The 24,112-nt window shown below is 61.2% G+C and overlaps 3 protein-coding genes across 5 annotated transcripts; 1 reads left to right on the plus strand and 2 right to left on the minus strand.

Moving 5' to 3' along the window:
* Positions 1-841: 841 nt before the first annotated feature.
* On the minus strand, positions 842-11,655 carry MAP2K2 (mitogen-activated protein kinase kinase 2). The gene is made up of 11 exons (XM_048287934.1): positions 11,531-11,655; positions 10,175-10,385; positions 8,922-9,068; positions 8,292-8,369; positions 7,908-7,959; positions 7,688-7,812; positions 5,700-5,913; positions 4,862-4,926; positions 4,078-4,139; positions 3,511-3,556; positions 842-2,670 (listed from the first exon to the last, which is right to left on the minus strand). The coding sequence occupies exons 1-11, from the start codon at positions 11,614-11,616 to the stop codon at positions 2,560-2,562; spliced, it is 1,197 nt and encodes a 398-aa protein (XP_048143891.1). The 5' UTR covers positions 11,617-11,655; the 3' UTR covers positions 842-2,559.
* A 1,454-nt stretch (positions 11,656-13,109) lies between these two features.
* Positions 13,110-17,230, plus strand: CREB3L3 (cAMP responsive element binding protein 3 like 3). The gene is made up of 10 exons (XM_048287655.1): positions 13,110-13,334; positions 14,211-14,335; positions 14,441-14,696; positions 15,083-15,198; positions 15,445-15,576; positions 15,657-15,763; positions 15,850-15,918; positions 16,001-16,085; positions 16,301-16,397; positions 16,512-17,230. The coding sequence occupies exons 1-10, from the start codon at positions 13,319-13,321 to the stop codon at positions 16,859-16,861; spliced, it is 1,353 nt and encodes a 450-aa protein (XP_048143612.1). The 5' UTR covers positions 13,110-13,318; the 3' UTR covers positions 16,862-17,230.
* A 445-nt stretch (positions 17,231-17,675) lies between these two features.
* SIRT6 (sirtuin 6) lies at positions 17,676-23,256 on the minus strand. 3 transcript variants are annotated; one of them, XM_048287660.1, is made up of 9 exons: positions 23,168-23,256; positions 21,906-22,033; positions 21,440-21,622; positions 19,544-19,603; positions 19,285-19,395; positions 18,972-19,052; positions 18,766-18,889; positions 18,580-18,667; positions 17,959-18,091 (listed from the first exon to the last, which is right to left on the minus strand). In XM_048287660.1, the coding sequence occupies exons 1-9, from the start codon at positions 23,231-23,233 to the stop codon at positions 18,051-18,053; spliced, it is 882 nt and encodes a 293-aa protein (XP_048143617.1). In that variant the 5' UTR covers positions 23,234-23,256; the 3' UTR covers positions 17,959-18,050. The 3 variants fall into 3 exon arrangements, with proteins under 3 accessions (XP_048143616.1, XP_048143614.1, XP_048143617.1); XM_048287659.1 differs by lacking the exon at positions 18,580-18,667 and having other exon boundaries at positions 17,676-18,091; positions 19,285-19,380; XM_048287657.1 differs by lacking the exon at positions 18,580-18,667 and having other exon boundaries at positions 17,676-18,091.
* Between the last annotated feature and the right edge of the window lie 856 nt (positions 23,257-24,112).

Raw genomic sequence — 24,112 nt, forward strand, 5'->3', positions numbered from 1 at the left:
GCCTGCCTCGCACTGGGACCCCCCCAAAATCAGCTGTGGAAACCCCCCCCCCGTGGGGCCGGGTGGGGGTAGGACCCCAACCCCCCCCCATTGTCCCCCACAAACTCAACAGGGGTTGGGTGACCCCTTGTTCCAGCCTGGCTGGGCACCCCCCTTCCTCTCTGCACCCCCAAAATCCTGCTGTGGCACAAGGGCGGTGGTCGCCCCCACCCTGGGGACCCCCCGGGACCCTCCCCCCAATTCCCAGCTGGCACCACCGAAACCTGGCACAGCTGCCAGGGGTGCAACGAGTTCATCCGGGCTCTGCAGGACACCCCAGAGCCCTGGGGGACCCCAAAACAGCAGGAAAAGCCACACCGGGACCCCCCCAAAGCGGCACCACCTCACGGGACCCCCAAAAATGTCCCAGAAGGAGCCTGGAATTAGGGATGGCACGGTGCTGGTGTCACCCCCTGAGCCCCTGCATCGTTCACAGCACAAAATGCAAAATATTTTCCAATTTTGGGCCCAATTTGGACTTTTCCAGCCTCTCCCAGCTCCTCCTCACCCCAAATATTGAACATTCCTAAATATTTCGCCCCCCCTCCCAAATATTTCCAAGCTGATCCCAGCAGGATTTAGGTCCTTGGATTCCACATCCATCCCGTCCGAGGCTGCCTCGTGCCAGGGTAATTCTGGTGTCTCCCGCTTCCACTGGAGGCAGCCGCTGGACAGCGTGGCAGAGCATCCCCGGGAGAGCCAGCAGCACATCCAGAACTCCCGGAGGCAGCGCTCCCGGCCGGAATTCCGGCTCCAAAGGGGATTAAACCCACCCGGGGCACAACCGAGGAGAGAAACCGCCTGGAAATGTAAAGTGCCGTTTATTTATTATTCCCTCCCCCCCCCCCCCCCCCCCCATGATGAAAATATCGAGTTTAAAAAAAAAAATTAATTGCACACCAAACTGCTCCATCCACGCTCTCCTCCTCCTCCTTTTCCTCCTCTTCCTCCTCCAAAACCCAGCACCAAAACCTATGGAAAACAGCCCGAAACTTGAGGAACCTTCCCCACTTCCCACATAAAATAAGAGGCAAAATCTGTCACATCGAGCACCTCACGGCTCCAGGGTGCTTGGCCAGGCATGAGCTGAGCCAGCAAGCACAGACCCCCCAAATCTGGGTGTTCCCCCCCCTCAAAACTGGGTGTTCCCCCCAAAAATTGGGGTGTCCCCCCTTTGGGGACATGGTTACCCTCCGGGCTAGCCCCGAGCAGGGCAGCGCCTTTGTCCTGTGCTGGAAACAGGAAAGGAAAAGGGATGAGAGATCTGGGGTTACCCAGCCCTGGTTGTTAATTTTGGGGGGCTGCCATGGTGGGACCCAGGGCAGGCAGGGGATGGCAGCTGCCAGCCTGACTGGGTGCAAAACAGCCAAAGAAAGAAGGGAAACACCGAAAAATTCCCACCAAACTTCCCAAATCCTTATGGGGGGCTCAGGGTTGCTGAGCCACGTGAGGGGAGCAGGGGAACGATTCACCCCAAAATCCACACGTGGTGGGAAATGAGGGGGTCGGGCCCTGGGGGGCTGCAAGGTCCTTGCTGGGAGGGACAATCCAGGGGCCTTTGGATGAGGTGGCTTGGGCTGGGTGGGTTCATCCCTGGCCAGGGGGCTCCGACAGGGAATCCTGGAGCTCTGCCACATCCACAATGGCTGAGGCCACCCCAGGATGGGCCGGAGGCAGCTGGAGGGGGAAAACTGCAGCCTGGAGGGGCTTCACCCCTCCCTGTGCCCCCAGATGGGATCAGGGAAGGGACCCAAATCCCGGGCACGGCCACCGGGAACAACCGGGCTCTGCCTCCACCTCGGCAGGGAAGGAAAATCCACGCTGTCCCCCTCACCTGGACACCGAAAAGTGGGAGCCGTCCCCATCCCCATTCCCTCCCTCCTCACCCCCGATGGATCCAGCCCCTCCCCTGAACATCCAGCACGGGACAAGGCCGGGCTTCAGAACAACCGTTTAAAAAGCAAAGCAGGCAAACCCCGATCTCTGCTCTGCCCCACGCCAGGGCCAGCCCAGAGCCCCACTGTGTCCCCAGGCAGGGCGGTGACACCGCTTTGGGCCACCCGAGGCAGGGTTTCTCCATTCCTGACCCCGCTGATTCTCCATCCCAGAGAAGACCAGGATGAGGCAAAGCATCAGCTGCCCAGCCCCTCATCCCCGCCCCGCCCCACACCCCCGTCACCTTCTTTTGAACCCAAGTGAACACATTTCCAAAAAAGAAAACAAAAACAAACCAAAAAAAAAAAAAACCCCAAACTAAAGAAAAATCAACATAAGCAGCACCACAATTCCCAAGTGTCAGGAGCTCCAGAGCTGGAGCAGAGGCCTGGAACACCCCTGCATCCGAGGAACCAACCCCGCCGGGCAGCCCCGGGGAACGATGGAGACGCTTCCGAGGGGCCGGAGCTTTGGGGGCCGGAGCTTTGGCGCTGGGCTCGGCAGGCTGGGAGGGAGGAAGGAGGGGCAGTTCTGCCGTGGAGAGGAGAGGAAGCGGTGCCAGAGGCAGCGAGTGCCAGGCCGGGCTCACATGGCAGCTCGGGTGGGAGTGCTGGGCTGGTTCAGCCGCAGCGTCCGGCACAGCCAGCCCGCGAAATCCACCTCCTCCACCTCGGAGCGCTTGATGAACGTGTGGCTCTGCAAGCACAGGGAAAACACGGTCAGGAGCACCCCTGAGGAGCATCCTGGATCCCAAAAGCCAGCCCCGTGCTGTGGGATGTGCCCTGGAGAGGGGGGTAGATCTTGGTGCTATGGGAAAGAGTATTTGGGGAAAACATTTGATCCTTGCAGCCCTCCCCACCCTCCCAGGGAACAATTCTTCCCGATATCCCATCCAGCCCTGCCCTCTGGCACTGGGAAGCCATTCCCTGTGTCCTGTCCCTCCATCCCCTGTCCCCAGTCCCTCTGCAGCTCTCCTGGAGCCCCTTTAGGCCCTGCAAGGGGCTCTGAGCTCTCCCTGTGTCCTTCCCTTCTCCAGGTGAACATTCCCAGCTCTCCCAGCCTGGCTCCAGAGCAGAGGGGCTCCAGCCCTGCAGCAGCTCCGGGGCCTCCTCTGGACTCTCTCCAGCAGCTCCACATCTTCCTGCTGTTGGACCAGAGCTGGAGGCAGCTCTGCAGGTGGGTCTCACCCGAGTGGGCAGAATCCTCCCTTTCCCTGCTGCCCAGGCTGGGGGATGAGCCAGGACTCAGCTGGATCTCTGGAATGTGAGCACAGCTGGGATCCAGCCCTCAGTGCCGCCCTCCTGCCCAGCTGAGGAGCCAGGTTTGTCCTGTCCTCAGCAAAGCCTGGACAGGCTCCCAGCAGGGACCCATCCCTGCCCCTGGATCAAAGGGGGTCAGTCCCTCCCTCTGCCCGGCCCTCCTCTGCTCATCCTGAGCTCAGCCTGGGACTTCCCAGCCTTTGGAGCAGGAGGGATGGGCAGAGCTGGCAGAGCTGGTGCCACCCTGGTACAGGAGGAAAATCCTCTCCCCACTCACCATCAGCATCTTCAGATCTGCTCGTTCTGCTGGGTTTTTAATTAAGCTGAAATGAGAGAACAAGAGAGCAAAGCCAGCGTGAGATTCCTCGTGGGGATCAGGCTGGAGAGGTCTCCAGCTTCAGCCAAAGCCACTCAGGATCCTGGGAGGGGCCCCAGCCCTGCCAGCCCAGCTCCCAGGGAGAGCTGCAGGACCCATCTCTCCCAGACTGTGGGGACAAACTGTGGCCCGGCAAATGGAGAAGAGGCCTAAAGCTTGGCAGGAATTTGGGATTTTTGTAATATCCAATCTCTGGCAGCTCTGGCAGCACCTTCAGGTGTCCCTGTGCCCACAGGGTGAGCTCAGCCCCAGGATCTGCTCCACCACCCCCCTGGACAGGCTCAGATTTAGAAGGAGCTGGGATCCTGCTCAGCAGCCCCACAAATAAACTGCTTTTATTCCAACCCTTCCCGAGGCAGGAGACTCCCAGCACAATGCGGGATCAGGCAGAACACAGAGGGTGGAGCCGCAGAGCTGTCACGGAGCACGTCCAGGCCTCCACCTCCAGCCAGGAGATGAAATCCTCACCATTTATTTACAAACTCCTGAAATCTTGCGTGAATGACTCCACTCGGCAGCTTGGGAGGCGGCCTGTGGAGGAAGGAGAAGGGGTTCCTGCATCACTGCTGTGTTACTGTGCCAAAAATCAGTGCCAGCTGCAGGGTCAGTGAGCGTGCCACCCTCATCCTCTCATCCTCACTGACTTTCCAGCCAGGAAAACCCTTCCCTGCCATTCCTTCCCTGGCTGCTCCAGCTCGTCCTGCACCTGAGGGACCCCACACTGAACCCCAGCCAAAGCTGGGAAATCACCAAACATCCCAACCCTAAATCCAACCTCACAAATCCCAGCTCTGGCAACACCTACAGCTGATGAAACAATCCCAAAATGAGAATTGGGGTCAATTCCATCACCTTGGAAAGGGAAGCTGCTCTTTACACTTGTCCTTGCAAGTTGGGTAGGACAAGGGGGATGGCCTTAAGCTGAAGGAGGGAAGGTTTAGATGGGATATAGGGAAGGAATTCCTGGCTGGGAGGGTGGGGAGGCCCTGGAATGGATTTCCCAGAGCAGCTGTGGCTGCCCCTGGATCCCTGGAAATGTCCAAGGCCAGGTTGGAGCAGCCTGGGATCAGGGAAGGTGCCCTGCCCACGGCAGGGGTGGGACTGGATGAGCTTTGAGGTTCTTCCAACCCAAACCATCCTGGGATTCCATGACTAACAAACATTCCAGATCCCACCCTGACTCAGCAGAGCAGGGACATCCCTGTGGAACCTCCGGGAATCCCGGCAGAGCCTTGGGAGAACAAACACCCACCTCGTTAACGATGTAATCCAGCAGCTCAAAGATGGCCATGGCAGGCCTGGTGTCCATCCCGTGGCCTGGGGGGTGACACGACACAAACGGTGCTGAGAGGCTGCTCAGGGCTCAGTTTGGGGTGAAAAACACCCCTTTGGGGGAGTTCTGCTGGGAGAGGCTGAGGCAACTCCCGGGGGAACTGAGTCATGGTTAAAGAGAAATCAAGTCCATTCCCAAATTTTGGATTTCTTTCACCAGGCCTCCAGTCCAGATTTACTTCCCAGCTTGGAGTGTTTGGGCAGCACCAGATCATCTACTCTGGCTGGGGCAGCGCTTCCAGAACCTTCTGCTCCCAAGGAAATGGCTCCAGCAGAGCCTCCCTGGAATCCCTGCGGTGTTTGGTGCTTCTGTGAGAGCTCCCAGCAAAGCTCTTCCCCAAAAGCTGCCTCAGGCCTGGCAGGAACCTGCTGGCAGCACAGACAAGGCCTGAGGACCACAAGGGCTGTGACTGTGCCCCTCAGAATGTCTTTTCCAAGGGATCCACATTCCAGCTGTGCCCACAGCACAGGGGGCTGAGCCTTTCTGTGGGACACAGGGGGGTCTAAGGAGCCCGTGGACTCTTCAACAGATCCCAAATCCATCCTGAGAGGCCCCTCCCCACGCTCCCACCTGAATTCCACAAACCTGTGGCGGGGCGGGTCTTGCCGGAGCATCGCCGTGGCTCCATCCGTGACTTTCCCTACAAACATTCCCACCACAACCTCCTCCAGAGCGGCTCTCCCAGCCGCACCAGCCAGATCCCAACCCCTTCATCCCCCATGGAAGTGTTGCTGCCAACGCACACCACAGCCCCTACCACTGACGGGGCGTCCTGGGGGCCTGGCCCGCGGCGAGATGCTGGGGGACTCTCCCTCCGCCCCGTCCACCACAGGACGGCCAAAAATTGCTTCCAGTTCCTTGGAGTCTGGCGGGGGGATTGGGTACCTTCCGATCGACAGCTCCACTAGGGACAGCCCCATGCTCCAGATGTCCGACTGCACCGAGTAGTGCGTGCCCTGCAGGCGCTCGGGCTGCGGGGAGAGCACAGGGCTGGGGTGAGGGGGGAGCAGGGACAGGCATGGGGGAATGGGGGGAATGGGGACAGGGATGGGGTGAGGGGGGAGCGGGGACAGGGGTGGGGATGGAGGAATGGGGACAGGGATGGGGTGAGGGGGGAGCGGGGACAGGGGTGGGGATGGAGGAATGGGGACAGGGATGGGGTGAGGGGGGAGCGGGGACAGGGATGGGGGAATGGGGACAGGGATGGGGGATAACAGCACTCAGGGCATGGGAATTGATATGGGATAATGGCACCCAGGGCACAGGGAATGGGGGGTGACATGGGATATTGACACTCAGGGTGACAGATATCCTGTGCTGAAATTACACGGATGAGACTCAAACTCCAGGGCCTAAAGGGGCTCCAAGGGAACTGGAGAAGGACTTTGGACAAGGGACAGGTCACAGGGAATGGCTTCCCACGGACAGAGGGCAGGGTTAGGTGGGATATTGGGAATAAACTCTTCCCTGTGAGAGTGGGCAGGCCCTGGCACAGGGTGCCCAGAGCAGCTGTGGCTGCCCCTGGATCCCTGGCAGTGTCCAAGGCCAGGTTGGAGCACGCTGGGACAGTGGGAGGTGTCCCTGCCATGGCTGGGGTGGCACTGGATGAGATTTAAGGTCCCTTCCCAGCCAAACCATTCTGGAATTCTGTGATATCCCAAAGGCCTCTCCATGGCAGCTCTCCAGGGAAAGGAGAGTCTCAGAAGGATCGTGTGCAATGGGAATGGAAAAGAAGGATGATGTGCAGCCAAAAAGCACTTGGAGCATCTCATCCACACTCCCAACTCAGCAGCATTCCCAGCTACTTCTCTTTGGGAGTCTGGAACAGCCAGCAGGAATCTATTCCTCCGTGTGATGAAATCTAAGGAACTCAAATTATTCATAAAAATGTATTTTCCTGCTCACTCCTGTTAACATCCAAGAGGAATCAGAGGAGCAGAAAATCCACTCGAGGTTATGGCCATTAAAAGAAAAAATGAGAAATAAATCAATCCATGCAAGTCATCCCCACTGGCAGCTCTGAGGCAGCTTGGAGCCAGTGCCCGGGAGAGAGGGGACAGGATTTTTAAATAGCCCCCGTCTAACTATAACTGCACTGGAATAACCATTCCCAAAATACAGGAGCAGCTCAGACCTCGGGATCCTTCCCTGGGAGGGAGGTGAGGCCCTGGCACACGTTCCCAGAGCAGCTGTGGCTGCCCCTGGATCCCTGGCAGTGCCCAAGGCCAGGTTGGACAGGGCTTGGAGCTGCCTGGGATCAGGGAAGGTGTCCCTGCCCATGGCAGGGGTGGAATGGGATGTGTTTAAAATCCATTCCAACCCAAAGCAATCTGGGATTCGCTCCCACTGACTGATTCCAATTTGGCTTTAATTTCCCACTGGCCTGTCCCGAATCCCAGCTGCTCTGAACTGGTTTTACCCCCATTTACCCCCAGGGGAGGTGGCTGGAGCAGCTCTTGTGTCCTCTCTGCACCCAGCTTTTGGACAGAGCTTTGCACACACAAAGAGAAGATGGTTTTGTACCCAGAAACACTTCCCAAAATAAAATGTGGAAGGATTTGTAGGACATGAAATGTTTTTCCTGGGAGGATCTGCATTTCCACACACACCACTGCTCGTCCTCAGAGGATCAGGAGCTCTCTGCTTCCAAAGGACTGGACTCACCCCAAAGTGAACCAGATGGGGATGGAAACAGAGTTGAGATGAACCCAAATTACCCAAAAACCCCATCTGAAAGGAACTTACAGACATGTAGGACCGAGTTCCCACAAAGGAGTTGGCCATGGAGTCAATGAGCTGCCCGCTGACCCCGAAATCACAGAGCTTAATCTCCCCTCGGGAATTCACCAGGATGTTGGAGGGTTTCACATCTGGGAACAGCGAGAGAGGGGACAGTGAAGGTGGCTCTGGGGGACACCTGGGGCTCCTGCAGTGCAGGTTGGGATTTTCAGGGCCCTGCTCTCACCTCTGTGCATGATTTGGTGCTTCTCCCGCAGATAGGCCAGGCCCCGCAGAACCTGCAGGAATCCAAAGGCTGGATGAGAGCAGGGCTGGGCAGGGAAGAGCTTTGCCCTCAGCTCAAGGGGAGCTGCCCTGCGGTGTCCACGTCCCTCAGGGTTTGCAATTTAGCCCCAATTCCATCACAGATTTTGGGTGAACCACCCAAAACTTCTCCCAAACCTCCTCGAGGTGAAGCCAACATTATCCAGAGGAAAAGGGGTTGGGAATATTTCGCCTCCCCTCTGGCCTCTTGGTCCAGGAGTGTGCAGAAAGCTTCCCAAGGCAGCCCAGGTGTTATTCCCAATCCCAGCAAATCCCCCCTGGAAGCCTGAGCAGCCCCATAACTCACCGCTATACTGACTTTGCCCAGGATTTCCTCAGGAATTCTTTTGGCTTCTTTCAGCACCTGATCCAAAGAGCCACCATCCTAAAATGAAGAACATGGGAATGACCAACACAGCAATTCCCAGCAGGAAAACGGAGCAGCTGGATGTACAGGGCAGCAAGTGAGGGATGAGCAGTACAGAGCATCCCTCAGCATGGAGCACACTCCTTTTCCAGCCAAAAAATGGGATATCTGGTGATCTGAGCTCAAGTTGATCACTGGGAACTGGTTTTTTACCAGCTCTGCTTCTTGCTGTTGGTTCTTTGCTTCCTTCCATCAGTGGAAATGCAAAGACGGTGCAGGTTTGGAGGAGGAACAACATCATTCTCCACCAGAAACAACAGAATCTGTTCTCTGAGCCTCTCAGCAGGCTCTGCAGAGCAGTGGGTTGGCAACATTTCCTCTTGGCCAGGCCCCAAACCTCTGCTTCCGCTTCCCAAAAGTCGCTGTCTCCCTCATTCCGATGCCTGAGCAGGAATGTGTGGCTCCCTCCAGGAGCAGAGTGGCCAGAGCAAGGAGCTGGCAGTGCCCCGAGCCACCCAGCTGGCAGGGAGAGGGGATTTGGGGGGGCCCAGGGGAGGGGCAGGGACTCACCATGTGCTCCATGCAGATGGAGATCTCCCCGTCGCTGTAGAAGGCCCCGTAAAACCCCACAATGTAGGGGGAATTGCACTCGTGCAGCACCTGCAGCTCCCGGATGATCTGGTTCCTGATGGCCGGTTTGATTTCCAAATGGATCAGCTGCCAGGAGAGAAAACAGGCAAGATGTGACCCCTGGAAAGTCAAAGAACTGATGGGGAGCCTGTGAGCAAGCCCTGAGTGCTGGGAAGAAATGAGATCTTCAAGGGAGGGGCTGCTTTGGAGCAGAATTGTTCCCGTTTGCAGACTAATATTAAGGATAAAGTGCCAGGAGACAGGGAATGGCTTCCCACGGACAGAGGGCAGGGTTAGGTGGGATATTGGGAATAAATCCCTCCCTGGGAGGGTGGGCAGGCCCTGGCACAGGGTGCCCAGAGCAGCTGGGGCTGCCCCTGGATCCCTGGCAGTGCCCAAGGCCAGGCTGGACATTGGGGCTGGGAGCAGCCTGGGACAGTGGGAGGTGTCCCTGCCATGGCAGGGGTGGCACTGGGTGGGATTTAAGGTCTCTCCAACCCAATCCCGTGTGGGATTCCACACTAAAGGCAGAGGGAGAGCTCTGTGCTGCCTCAGCCACGGAAGGCGCCGGGATTGCACCGGACACGGGTGGAAAGACGAGTCAGGAGTTTGATCTCAGCCCCTCTGACTCAGCAGACAGGAACATTTTCACAAGCTCTGGAGGTGTTGTAAGAAGGTGCTCCGAGATCAAGGAAACCACAGAAAAGAAAAAGCCCCTGTGAAGGTTCTGCACACGAACGAGCAGCAGCTTCTGGGGCTCCACGTGGGCTCGGAGCAGAGCGGGGAGGGAAACACCCTGGACTGGGGAAAGGTGGCCCTGCCCATGGAACTGGATGAGCTGTAAGGTCCCTTCCATCTCAAACCATTCCATGATTCCATGGTCCCAAGGAGGAGGAAGGGCAGTGGTTGTGCTGCTCCTGCCAAGTACATCCCCTTCCAGCAGGCACATGAAGCAGCTCCTGATTTTCTGCTCCGTGGCACCACAGTAGAAGATGTTCCCAATGAAGCAAAGTCTGAGAGGAACCTCTGTCCCTGCCTGGAATGACCTTGGGATGTGTTAAATGGGGCTGAGGGATGTGTGTGCCAAGCCCATCCTTCCCACTACCACTTCCAGAGAGAATCCAACCAAATCCAGCCCTCCCAGAGCCAGGGAGGGTTCCAGATGCTCCCCAGCATTCCCAGTCCCTTGTTACCTTCCGTGCCATGATGAGCCCTGAGGGTTTGTGCTGCACTTTGGTGACCACCCCGCCATTGCCAGCCCCCAGCTCTGAGATCCTCTCGAAGTCATCGTCCTTCAGCTCCCCCACTTTGGCTTTCTGGGTCAGGAAAGCTTCCAGGCGCTTCTTCTGCTGCTCATCCAGCTCCAGCTCCTCCAGCTTCTTCTGCAGGTCCACGAGGTTGGCCCTGGAGAGGGGAGGAGGAGATGGGAGACAGTCAGCACCAGGGAAAGGAGGGTTTAGTTTTCAGGGAAGTGGAGGGAAATGATTGAAAACCATCCCCTGACACATCCTGAGCCCCTGCCAACAGGATCAGCTGGACAGGGAGACCTGGAGAAGTCCCTGCCCGACACACACAGCCCCTCTGCAGAGGAGCTTTGGAGCAGTCAGGTGTTTTGGGAGAGCCAAGGAACAGAGAAAATCCGTCAGCCCTTAAAGAGGCAGCACCAGCAGCCGCTCCCTCTCGGGAAGCCAAGCTTGGCTTTGGCTGTGTAACATGAGAAGCGCTTTCCATGGGGTCCAGCAGCTCCTTTACAGCCCCCACCCCAAACCCTGAGCACAAAGGGGGGTCTGTGCTCCCTCAGCACCTGCTGCCGAGCCCCCGCTGCCTGTGCCAGCTCCAGCTGCTCTGTCCCAGTTGCTGCCACCCCCTTGTCCCCCCTCACCCACACCCAGGGGGACGTGTTGGGAGGGTCTCACCCCATCCCTTCCACCCAGAACCCCCACGTGCTCCCTCTCACCTCCTTCCACCCCACATGTCCCATCTGCCAAGCCCCGACTGCTGCCCCAAGTCCCCCCCAGACCCCCGGTCCCCATCTCAGCTCCAACCTTGGTCTCCAGTGCTGTTTTCCCCCTGCTCCAGGCCCGGACCCTGCACCCCCCTGCAAACCTGGGGGCCAGAGCAGCCTCCCCCTGCCCATCCCATCCCACCTGCCCCCCCGCCCACCCCTTCCAACCCTCAGCCTTCCCCCCGGCTCTGGCTCCCTGACCCCTTACCTGCCCCACACACCCCAGACTGGGCCCATCCAGCCCCCCAGGCCTGTCCCAATTCCCCCGGGCCTTCCGTGGTCCCCCCGAGTCTGTCCCAGGTCCTCCCTCAGACCTTCCCAGGCCTTCCCAAACCTGTCCCAGTTCCCCCAGGCCTTCCCTGTCCCTCCCCACGCCCCCTGCCCGCCGTGTCCCGACTCCCCAGACCCGGTGCCCGCTCTGTCCCGGCCTCCCCAGTGTGCCCAGGCCCGGTGTCCCCGAGGCCCGGTGTCCCCCCCCCAGGCCCCGCGTCCCCCCCCAGGCCCAGCCCCGCTGCCGGGGCGGTCCCGGCCGGGCCTGACTCACTCTGCGGAGCCGTCGGGGCTGGGCCCCTCGGCGGCGCTGGGGGCGATGTTGAGGGCGGGCAGCACCGGCTTCCTCTTGGCCGGCATGGCCGGGCCGGGCCGCGCCTGCGGGGCCGGGGGGGCGCGGCCGGGCGCGGGGGCGCGCGGGGCGGGGCCGGGGCGGGGCCGAGCGCGGGCCAATCGGGGGCGGGGCCGGGCCTGAGGGAGGGGCCGAGGCGGTACCGGGGAGGGGGCGAGGGGCGGGGCCACGGCCTGGCCTACGGAGGCTCGGAGGGGCGGGGCTCGGAGGGGCGGTCCCGGTGGCCCCGGGGGGCGGTGCCGGTGGCTCCGGGGGGCGGTCCCGATGGCTCGGAGGGGCGGTGCCGGTGGCTCCGGGGGCGGGGCACAGCACGGGGCGGGGGCGGGCCCGGGAGGAGGCGGGGTCCGGGAGCACCGGGAAGAGCTCGCGGCGGGGCGGAGTCTCGCGAGATCTCGCTGAGGGGGAGAAAGAGGTGGCGGCTATGGCGGAGGCGCCGCCCGAGGGGCACCGGGGGGCACCGGCTGGGGACGGAGCGTTAATTAAAGAATCACTAATTAGTGACCCAGAAATGAGCAGGATCCCCCCCCAGCTCCTGCCCGCTCTGCGCATCCCGTTCCATGCCCGATCCCAGGCCCCGGGACCCCCGAGGCTCCTCACGAGGGGCCCCGAGCAGCCCCGGGTGGCGGCACCGGGTGGGCGCCCTTTGCCCGGTCCCGGCGGGGCCATAAAGCAGGGAGCAGCTGCCGCCTGCTCGGTCAGAGGCCGTGGGGCGGCCGATAAGGGGCCGTGGCCTTGTCCCCGCGCCACGCCTGGGGCACACGGAGCCTTAGTCAGCCGTGTCCCGTCCCTGTGCCCGGGATCCCCGGGGAGCTGATGGGGATGAGGTCACTGGGGGGACGCGGGTGCTGCTGTTGTGCTGATGGCCCTCATTGCAGGGGGAGGGGGCTTTGGCACAGCCACCACCCCGTGTTCACCCTGAGACGGCCTTGAGGGACTCATGGAATCCCAGGGTGGTTTGGGTTGGGATGGATCTTAAATCCCATCCAGTGCCACCCCTGCCATGGCAGGGACATCTCCCACTGTCCCAGGCTGCTCCAAGCCCCAATGTCCAGCCTGGCCTTGGGCACTGCCAGGGATCCAGGGGCAGCCCCAGCTGCTCTGGGCACCCTGTGCCAGGGCCTGCCCACCCTCCCAGGGAGGAATTCTTTCCCAATCTCCCATCCATGCCTGCCCCTTGTGGGATGCCATTCCCTGTGTCCTGTCCCTCCATCCCTTGTCACTGGCCTCTCTCCAGGGAGAGCTGCAGGGAGCTGAGAGCACCAAGGTTTTCCGGCATAAGCCGTAAGTGGTAGAGTCCAAGCCAACGTCCCCGGATATTGCCCTCAGCACCCATCGAATGTAATTAATGCTGAGATGTCTGAGAAAAGGGAAACTGTCCCCAAAAGTGGGTGAAGGTTCATGGACAATTATAGCACCTGGACTTCGCCCGGCAGCCCTGGCCCCTCCTGCCCCGCTTGGCAGAGGAGCACAAAAACATTTGGCTAATGAGTTACGGGTCCAGCCCCGGGGCGGCCCTGCCATCACACCCCGATGGCCCCAATCAGGGCTGGGACATTTTGCAATCCAGGACATTATTTCTGTGCAGTTGGAGTTTAAACTTTGCCACTCGGGTCAGGGAATCACAGAGGAGGAGGAAGAGGAGGAGGGTGAAGGCCAGGCTTGTTGTCCACCCCAATCCCCTGTGCTCAGAGAGGGTTGAGAGGACAATCCATGGCGTCTCACACAGGTATGTCCTGGCTGCCGGCACTCAGCGAGATCCCACACGGCCATCAGGAGTCACGGAGAGGACTGAGGGCGAAGGACAGGGTGCAATAAAGCCCCGTGTCCACCTTGGCCAGACAAATGTCACAGTAATGACAACTGTCCCCAACTGGCTTGGAGAGGACATTCGAGTCAGTGGTTGGGTGGTGGGTTGGTTGGTCAATCAGTCGGAGAGTTGACTGGTCAGTCCATTGCTCCGTGGCTTGGTTGGTTGGTTGGTCAGTCCATCCATTGGTCACTTGGCCAACAGGTTGACCATTTGGTCTGTCTATTGATCAGTTCATTAACTGACTGGTCAACCAGTTGGTCAGTGGGTCAGCTGGTCGGGTAGTTGGGATGTCAGTTGGCTGATTGGCCAGATGGGCAAGTGGTCAACTGGCCCAGTGGCTCTCTCTGAGTCGGGGGTCTCAAGCAGTACCTGGGGTGGCAGTGAGGGACTGAGTCCCTTCCCTGGGGCCAAGCCCCCTCCTTGGGGCTGAGTCCCCTCCCTGGGGTGGCCGGCAGCCACAGTCCCCTCCCCTCCACTTGCCACCCAAAATGATTAACCAGCCCTTCAGCACAGTCACCTCCAGGAGGGAACCCCCTGGCTGGGCTGCTCTGGGTGGAAAACCAGAGGATTTGGGAGTTTCAGCTGCTGGAAGGAGGCTGGGGATGGGGGGCCAGGCCTGGAGCCATCCAGTCCCGCACCTGTAGGGCTTTTCCAGGTGAATCCCAACACGGCCCTGCCCCCTCCCAGCCGCCCCCCGCGATTCGGGGTGGCCCCGGGGCCGTGCAGCTCCTGTGGGGGTGTCTGGGGGGTACCCCGGGGCCTGGGCCGGGGACTGACCCTGCCACCCCACAGCCACGGCCTCCAGCGCGGGCAGCCTCGACAGCCTGGACCTGCTGGATCTCCTCTTCGACCGCGAGAGCGAGATCCTGTGCGGGGTGGAGCTGGGGACGCCGCCGGGAGCCTGGCCCCAGGACAGGGTGAGCCCCGGGCCGGGTCCCCGCCCCAGCTCGGCCCTGCGGGGTCACAGCCCTGGGCACCCCGGGCCGTGGGTGCGCCCTGGTGATGGGTGCGTGTCCCCACAGCGTGCCCTGGACAGCGAGGACTTCCTGAGCTCCATCCTGGCCTCCGGGGACTCGGTGTTGGACTCGCCCAGCTGGTCCCCGGCCACCAGCGACAGCGGAGTGTCCGAGGACCCCCCCTCTGACCAGCACGACAGCCCCCCCTGGAGCTGTGACAGGGGTCCCCGAGGGGTCCTGTACTCCTACACCAACCCCTGCCGGGCCCAGCTCCCCCCGGCCGGGTCTGGGGTCCTGCACCCCGAGGTCTCCATCGACCTGGGTGAGCCACACTGGGAAAGGACCAGGCTGGGGGCACTGGAGGGACTGGGGACACTGGGGAGCTGAGAGCGGTGGGGTCTCTCAGGGATTGTGAGGAAATATGGGGAGCTGGGGGAAACTGGACAGAACTGGGAGGTCTGGTGGGCTAGGGAGGAAATGGGGAGAGTGTGGAGAGCTTGGGAACTGGGGTGAACTGGGCAGACTGGTGTTGGGGGGAGAATAGGGCAGGACCAGAGGAACAGTTTGGGGGGACAGAGTCAGGGTCACTGGACTGGGCAGCAAATCCCCCTGGTTCTGGGGCCATGGCAGGGGGAGAGTCCTGCAGTGGGGACACTGGGGACAGAGGGGACACAGCACTGCTGACAGCCCCGCTCTGCCCTCACCCAGACATGTGGCACCCTGGGTTCTTCCTGGAGGAGAGCCAGGACCTGCCCGTGGTCCCCCCGCCCGCATCCTGTGCCCTCACCGTCAAGGACCTGCTGCTCTCAGGCAGCTCTGACAATGTGAGTCCCTGTCCCTGTGTCCCCAACACTCTCTGTCCCCAGCTGTGTCCCTTCCTGGACCCTGATCATCCCCCATTCCCATCCCTATCCCTCCCCATCCCCACACTTGTCCCCTTTCCCTTCCTGGTCCTCATCTATGGTCCCTTCCTGGCCCACAATCCCTGCATTGTGGTCCCACCCATGGTCCCAGGGGCCAGGTGGGGGGTGACCCCCACCCAGAGATGTCACCATTCCGTGTTCCTGCAGCAGCCACAGGCTCCTGGCTCGCTGCTCCGGCCGAGCCAGGGCCACTTCCAGGAGCTGGTGCTGACGGAGGATGAGAAGAAGCTGCTGGCGAAGGAGGGGGTGACCCTGCCCACGCAGCTGCCCCTCACCAAGGTGGGTGTCAGGATGCCTGGGAAGGGTGTGGAGCAGGGGGTCCCAGCCCTGGTGGCCCTGACCCCCCGTGTCTCCCCCAGTACGAGGAGCGGGTGCTGAAGAAGATCCGGAGGAAGATCCGGAACAAGCAGTCGGCTCAGGAGAGCCGCAAGAAGAAGAAGGAATACATTGATGGGCTGGAGAGCAGGTACAGAGCCCAGCCCCTCGCTCTGGGCATGGTGACACCCCGACCCCCTGCTGTCCCCTGAGCTCATCCCCCTCTCCCTGTCCCAGGATGTCGGCGTGCACGGCCCAGAACCAGGAGCTGCAGAGGAAAGTCCTGCACCTGGAGAAGCAGAACTCGTAGGTGTTCCTGGGGCAGGATGGGGACCGGGTGGGGTGAGAAGTGTTGGGATGGGAGCTCATGGGCTCTCCCTGTTCCCAGATCCCTCCTGGAGCAGCTGAAGAAGCTCCAGGCGATGGTGGTACAGTCAAGCAACAAGGCAGCACAGACGGGGACCTGCCTGGCGGTGCGTGGGGCTGGCAAACCCTGGAGCCCTGGAGATGGGCTGGGAGGGAGGGAGGGAGGGAGGGAGGGATGGTGCTGTGGTAAGACATGTACCAGAAGGGAGGGATGGAGGGATAGATGCATTCTTGGCTCTGCCACCAGCCCCCTCCCTGGGAGCTGTCCCAGCTCCTGGTCCCTCTCCCCTGCTGTGCTCAGTGGTGTCCCCTCTGTCCCCAGGTGCTGCTGCTCTCCTTCACCCTCATTGTCTTCCCCTCCATCAGCCCCTTCGCCCCCAGCAAGGCTGAGGCAAACGGTGACTTCAGGCCCGTGCGAGGTGAGGGCTGAGCTGGGGCAGTGCTGGGCTGTGCCAGGGCTGTGCTGAGCTGAGCCAGAGCCCTGACAGACCCTCAGCGCCCTGGCCCAGGCCCTGACCCTCCGTGGTGCTCAGTTTTCTCCAGGTCCCTGCACAACGCTGCCGCCTCCCGTGTGGTTCACACCCAGCCCCAGGCAGGGGACGAGAAGCCCCCAGAGCCGCTGTGGTCGGAGCCCCTGGAGGAGACCCCCGAGACCCTGCACGGGGCTTTCCAGGGCACGTTCCCGACACACCCGGACAAGGTGTCCCTCCAGAATGACTCACGGGCATCATCGGCCGCCGAGGGGCTGAGCCACGAGGACAGGGACCACGCTGACGCTGTGCCAGGGGATGGCCCCGTGCCACACCCGGGGCTGGCATCCCTGGCGTGGTCTGAGCCCGGGCAGGGCCGGCCCGCGGTGCTGGAGCCGGCGGAGGAGCTTTAGCAGCACCCGGGAGTACGGGGGTGCCATGGGGTGACAGCACCTCATCCCCTACAGGACGAGCCCTCGGGGGGACCCCTCCAGGATCTGCCTCCCGATGCTGGACCCACTTGGCTTTGCTTGGATCTGTGAACTGGGAAGAGACCACTGGCCTTACTGGGAGGGAGGGGCTGCTCCTGCCCCCCTGGCACAGCAGGAGTGGAAGGGACACAGGGTCACTCCGGATGGGGCTGAGGAAGCAGAAGGGGCCCTGGGCTGGTTGGCTGCTGATGGTTGGTTTTGTTCTTGGTTTTGTTTTGGTTTTTGGTTTTGTAAATTTTATTTTCCTCTCTAAATGTAAGATATTTTGGAAAAAATCCACCTGCTGTTTAAGAGGGGGTGATCCACAAGGTTTCAAAGAGGCCTGGGCTGGTGGGACCTGCTGCCATGAGGGGCCCAGGAGAGGGGGGACACATGGCCATGCCCAACCTGGAGCTGGGGCCAGGGCACCTTCCCACAGCTCCCAGCCCTGAGTCCAACTGGGATCCAGCCAGCACCAGTCCCCTTCCATGACCGAGTGACATGGAATTACAGAATCATGGAATGGTTTGAGTTGGAAGGAACCTTAAAGCCCATCATCCAGTGCCAACCCCTGCCATGGGCAGGGACACCTCCCACTGTCCCAGGCTGCTCCAAGCCCCATCCAGCCTGGCCTTGGACACTTCCAGGGATCCAGGAGCAGCCACAGCTGCTCTGGGAATTCCATTCCACCCTTACGGGGAGGAATTTTCCTGTGCAAGGCCCTCCCCAGGCCCGTGGGTGTAGCTGCTCCACAAGCCACAATTCAAGTGTGTTTAATACTGACATAAAAAAAGGGACAATATTTAAGGGTATAAAAAAAAGTCGGTAGGAAAAGCAGCCCAGGTGAGACAGGGACAGTCCAGGTCAGGTGAGGAGAGGCTCCACCTTCATCTTCTTCACCGGCGTCGGCCCCGTGTCCGGGCTGGGACACTCCTGCTTGAGCCCGTCCCGGCGCTCCAGCGGCGCCTTCCCGGGGTGCGGCGTTCCCGCGCCGTTGTGCTGGGCCAGGGGCTCCTCCTTCAGCCGCCCCTGCAGCTGCTCGGCCGTGGCCAGCTCGGCGCTCTCCACCACCACCGGCCCCGTCCACTCGGGCACCTCCAGCCCCAGGTGCTTCATCAGCTTGGTCATCACGTCATCGACGTAGCCGTGGATGCGCAGGTCGGCCTGGCGGTCCTGGGACAGCAGGGACACGGCTCAGGGGACAAACGGCCCCTCCCAGGGACAGGGCGATGTCCCCATTCCCGGCGGGACGTGAGCTGACCCTGGGGCTCTGCCTGGGGACGGGATGTGGGTACAGAGCCAGGGACAGCAGAGCGTGACAGGGACAAGAGAGCTCTGGTGACATCCCAGGAACCCCCAGCTCTGGGTATTTAAAGACTTTGAACAATTAGGGCACCAACATCTGAGCAGGAACTGAGCAGGAACTGAGCATGACCTACACGGGCTCCGTGTGTGTGGCCACTCCACCGGGCTGTAAATCCCAGAGGGTACAGCAGGCTCCAGGCTGAGCTTTTACTCTGCTCCCAACACTTGCGTGGATAAGGTTGGACAGGGCTTGGAGCAGCCTGGGACAGTGGAAGGTGTCCCTGCCCAAGTGGGGGGAATGGGATGAGCTTTAAGGTCCCTCCCAACCCAACCCTTTCCATGATTCTAATATTTACCTGCAATCTCTATGTGTTTAGCAGGAGTTGCAAGTTTAAACCCTCCAGCCTGGGACTCCCAGCCTGTGTGCCTGCTAAGAGAGGCCACCTGGGAGGGGACAACGTGCAGGGACAAACTTGGGATGGGCCTGGAACAGGGGACAGGAGGGGAAAGGAGCAGGGCAGAGCTGTAGGACGCTCACTCACGTGTTTGGTTGCTTGGAGGTTGACAATGACCAACTTCCCTCCTCTCTTCTTGGTGATCAGAGGGAGGTTCCCACTGGGTTTGATCTGCAGAGAGGTCCCCAGGGTGACAGAGAGATCGGCTTTCCTGCAGGGAGGAGGAGAAATCCAGGATCAGGGCATGGATGGGTAGGAAGGGACTGTTCAGCTCCTGGGCAGAGTGTCAGTACCTGCAGGCTTCATCTGCCAGCGTCAGGTCACGGTCGGGCAGGGAATCTTCCCAATCCAGAATAGTGTCTCGTAACTTCCCTCTGAAAAACACACACAAGGATCATGGTTTTCCCTGGAAAAGGCAGGAGAATGGGCAGCAGAGCTGCCCTGGCAGAGGGGACAGTGACCAGAGCCTGTCCCAACCTCCCTGTCCCACACTGTGAAGGGACAGAGAGCACCCAGAGAGATCTTCCCACACCCTGGGCTGCTTCTCCTGAATCCGAGGGGCTGTTGGGTCATTCCCACATCCCATATCCCAGGAGGGATCCCTACCTGCAGGCCCGCAGCCCCCGGGCCTTGGTGACGCTGCAGAGGCGGCCCGTGGGCTTGAGCCCCATGCTGCCCACGACGGCGTCGCGCACGTACTGCCTGCGGAGACACGGACTGCTCAGGGAGGGGCTGGGACGGCCCCCACACAGCCTGGCATGGAAATCCCAGCCAAGCCCCCATCCCAGGATGGAAATCCCAGCCAAGCCCCCATCCCAGGATGGAAGTCCCAGCCAAGCCCCCCCGGGGCTCTGGGCTCACGTACTTCCCACATTTCACGCACTCTTCCACAAACATGTTCCCATGGAGCTCGGCCAGCTTGTCCCTGTGGGAGAGAGGCACAGGTGAGCTGGGGAAGGGTGGGGAGCCCTGGGGGAACCCCCCCTCCTCCCCAGGACCCTCAAGGGCTTCCCGGCATCGCAGCTCTGCCTGGGGATGGGTTCATCTCCCAGCAGGGACTGAGGGAGGGACAGCAGGTCCTGCCCTTTTAATTTTAATGCTTCCGTCCGCAGCACTGATTCCAGCTCCTGATCCACTCAAATCTCTGCTCCCAGGAGCACCCAGATCTTTGCTTTTCCAGCACCCAACATTCCTGTCTGTCCCTGTGCTGTTCCAGCCCTCTGACACCTGTTTTTCCTAAAACTCCCCTCAGGCTCAGAGCAGAAGCCAGAGGAAAACACAGCCGTGCTCTCCCTATTTTCCTCAGCGCCCCACGCTGACTGGGAACTTCCTCCAGGCTGGGTGAGACAGGACTGACTTGATTTCCCCCAGTTTGGCCCCAGTTCAGTGCTTCTTACTCAAGCAGAGGCTTTGTTTGGGAGGCAGAGCTGGGCTGAACTGGAACAGGAGCCAGTGGCTCTGGGGTGTGGGAGCACCATGGAATTCTGTCATCGTTCCCTACTCCTTTTCCCGTGGTTGTTTATTTTAAACAGACAAACACGGGGCTGGGAGCAGGAGCCAGGACTTGGGGCTTGTAATCCCAGGAAATACCCCTGGAAGCAGCTCTGGCTGAAGGTGTTTGTGAGATGCACCTTCTGCAAGGACACATCGATGCTCCTCAGGCACATCCTGACTCATGGAATCACAGAATGGGCTGGGCTGGAAAGGACCTTTAAAGCCCATCCAGTGCCACCCCTGCCATGGGCCTGGACACCTTCCACTATCCCAGGCTGCTCCAAGCCCTGTCCAGCCTGGCCTTGTCTGTTCCCAGGGATCACAGAATATCCTGAGCTGGAAGGGATCCACAAAGATCATGGAGTTCAGCCCCTGGTCCTGCACAGACACCCCAACAATCCCACCCTGTGCATCCCTGAGAGCGCTGTCCAAGGCCTGTTCCTGTTTCCATCCTTGCTTCTAGGCATGAGGCATCCTATTTTCCTCTGGGAAACTTGTGCCAGGGCCTCACCTCCCTCTACAGAACACCAGAGGTATCAGTGTCACACTCAGCATCTTTCAAGCCTCAATGACTCCCTTCAGTTTATTTTCTTCCTTGAACTCAGCTGCTCTCCCCTCCCCTTTCCCAACAGCTCCGAGCGCTTTTCCCTCCCAAGACAATCGCTGGCTGCTCTTAAGTGCTGGGAATGGGTTTTGTAACAGGCTGGAGTCTGTGAAGGACAGAGCTGCGGCTGTCACGAGGCTCAGGTTCCTCTGAGGACAACTCTGACACGGCCACTCCGGCCCCCTCCACGCAGGGAGTGGAGCTCTCCCAGCCTCGGCTCCCGTCACATCTCCCTGCAGAGGGAATCCCTTGGATCCTCAGTGCCCCAGGTGCTCCCGGTGGCACTGAGAGTCACAACCAGCAGGACCTGGATGGGGACAGGTGTTGGATGGAGCTTGGAGTGACCTGGGATAGGGGAAGGTGTCCCTGCCCTTGGCGGGGGGAACAAGATGGGCTTTAAGGTCCCTCCCAACCCAAACCGTCCTGGGATTCCATGATTCCATGATTCCACAACCTGTTTGTCCTGTGTGCACACAGCAGCTGGAAGCATTTCTAGAGAGCAACAGCCGAGGCTGATTTCATTCCACGACCCTCTGGATTAGAACCAGAACCTCTCTCCTCTAAATTCCAGCTGGTTTATCCCCTTCCAGCTTCCACGCCCCGTGTCAGCCAGGGCAGAGATTCCTCGGGAACCGAACCCCCCGCACGGGGCTGGGAAAGTACCGTGGGAATCCTGACCGCACGTGCAGGCCGTCCACGTTCTGGCTGACCAGGAATTTCAGGATTCCCACTCTCTGCAGCCCCAGCAGCGCCATGTGAGTCTTGGAGGGCCTGGCGTTCTCAAAGGTGGTGTCGAACTTCGGGGAGAGCCCTTTCTCTTCCATAGTCCAGACACCATTGGGGCCCCTGCAGCCATGGGAAGAGCAGGGAGGGAGAGCTCAGCTCCAGGGGCAATGCCAGCCCCATCCATGGGAGCAGAGCTCATGGATCAGCAGGGTTTTGGGGGTTGATGCAAACAGCACACGTGGGGATTCTGTGGGAACAGCTGAGATGTGCAAGAGGGAGAAGGGTGTTTGCAGCTGGATCCAGGATGGACAGCAGGGATGGGGCAGGTCTGGGGTAAATCAGAGCTTTCCAGGAAGGAAGACGGACTTAGAGGAGCTGCCACCCTCCCAGCCCTTGGCCTTACCTGAAGTCAGGGATCCCCGAGGCCGTGCTGATCCCTGCCCCCGTGTGAAACACCACATTGGAGGAGCTCCGGATCAGGTCCGCCAGCTCCCGCACCTTCCGCTCCAGCTCCTCCGGAGGGTCAAAAATCTGGGAAAAGACACAAAACCAGTGTGGGATGGAGAGATGTGGGCATGGATCTCCATGGGGAGATGTGGGGGGTGGATTGTATTGGGAAGAAATCCTTCCCCATGAGGGTGCGGAGGCCCTGTAATGGAATTCCCAGAGCAGCTCTGGCTGCCCCTGGATCCCTGGCAGTGTCCAAGGCCAGGCTGGACATTGGGGCTTGGAGCAGCCTGGGACAGTGGAAGGTGTCCCTGTCCATGGCAGGGAGCGGCACTGGATGATCCTTCAAGTCCCTTCAACCCAAACCTTTCTGGCATTCCATGATTCTAGAGCCCCAGTAACCCCAGTAACAATTCTTCCTTATCCATGAAGGATTTTGCATTCCTTAACAACAGAAGCATTTAATGGGAGAGACTCAGCGTTGTCCAGAGCGTCTCCGTGCAGGGACACGGCCGGGAACAGCCAACACCGACGGGGAGTTTGTTGCTCTGACAGGCAGCTGGCCCAGGCTGGGCTCCAGGAGGGCCGGAGCGGCCCGAGGCCACCCCACGTGTGCTCAGCCCCAGCTGTCACCAGCAGTGCCACCGGCTCTGGGGACAGGGCAGGGCCGAGGGACAGCGAGGGACACGGGAGCCACGGAGGTGGGACACGAGACCCCGGTGTGGGCACGGGATTTGATTCCTGAGACGCTTCTCCAGCCCCATCTCCTGGGGACAGGGCCGAGGACAGGCCCTGAGTGTCTCCATCCCCTCACCACCCTCTTGGCACCGGACAGGCCCCTGAGTGTCCCTGTCCCTGTCCCTCTCCCAAACCCTGTTTTAAGCTTCTCAAGTACTGCTGGGGGTCAGGGCGGACGTGGAGGGAGCCAGGGGGCGATCTGGGGGGAGAAGGAGGGAGCCGCTGGGTGGGGTCAGGGAGGCCCTGGAAAGGGCCATGGAGGAGCACAAGGAGGGAGCGGCGGGATGTGCTGGGGACACACAAAGGGCTCGCTCCCTCCCCGGTGCTGCGCTCCCCACGGGTGTCCCCGCCGGGGCCGAGGCCGCCGTTGCCATGGGAACGCGCCGGGCCGCGGCGGGGCCCGCGGAGGGCGGGGGGCCCCGCGGGCGGGCGGAGGCTCCCCCGCGCGGGCGGGGGTTCCCCGGGTGGTGCCGCGCTCACCTCGGGGAGGCCGCACTTGCCCTTGTCCGAGTATGGGGACAGCCCGGCCGCGTAATTCACCGCCATCGGCGCGGCCGCGGCGCGGCCGGAAGCGCGGGGCGGGACCGGGGCCGCGGGACACGCCCCGGGGCCGCCGCCGCCATCTTGGAGCCGGGCAAGGCGGGGCTGCCCTCACGCTGAGCCTGCCCCGGGCCCGCTCCGTCACTGCCCCGGCACCGCTCCGTCACTGCCCCGGCACTGTCCGTCACTGGCCCGGACACTGCCCCGGCACTGCCCGGACACTGCCCCGGCCCCGCTCCGTCACTGCCCGGACACTGCCCGGACACTGCCCCGACACCGCTCCGTCACTGCCCCGACACTGCCCCGGCCCCGCTCCATCACTGCCCCGACACTGCCCTGGCACTGTCCGTCACTGCCCCGGCACTGCCCGGACACTGCCCCGGCACTGCCCGTCACTGCCCCGGCACTGCCCGGACACTGCCCCGGCACTGTCCGTCACTGCCCCGAGCCTGCCCTCACCCTGCCCCGGCACTGCCTCACCTGCACTGAACCCCCGGCCCGGGGGGAAACAGGGATGGGCAAGGGGCGCCAGAGATGGGCAAGGGGTGCTGGCAAGGACAGGGGTGCCAGGGACGGACAAGAGAGGCCACCAAGGGCAAGGGGTGCCAGAGAGAGCAAGAGGTGCTGGCAAAACCAGGAGGTGCCAGGGAAGGGCAGGGGTGCCAAGGCAGGAAGGACAGGGGGTTCTGGCAAGGGCAGGGGTGCCAGGGCAGAGCGGTGGATACCAGGGAAGGACAGGGCGTGCTGACAGAGGCAGGGGATGCCAGGGGAGGACAGGGGTGCCAGGGAGGAGCAGGGGATGCTGACAAGAACAGGAGGTGCTGGCAAAAAACGGGGGCGAGGAAGGGGATGTCAGGTCAGGACAAGAGCTGCCACCAAGGGCAG

Source organism: Corvus hawaiiensis, chromosome 28 (assembly GCF_020740725.1).
Source record: "Corvus hawaiiensis isolate bCorHaw1 chromosome 28, bCorHaw1.pri.cur, whole genome shotgun sequence".
In the NCBI taxonomy this organism is placed as follows: domain Eukaryota; kingdom Metazoa; phylum Chordata; class Aves; order Passeriformes; family Corvidae; genus Corvus; species Corvus hawaiiensis.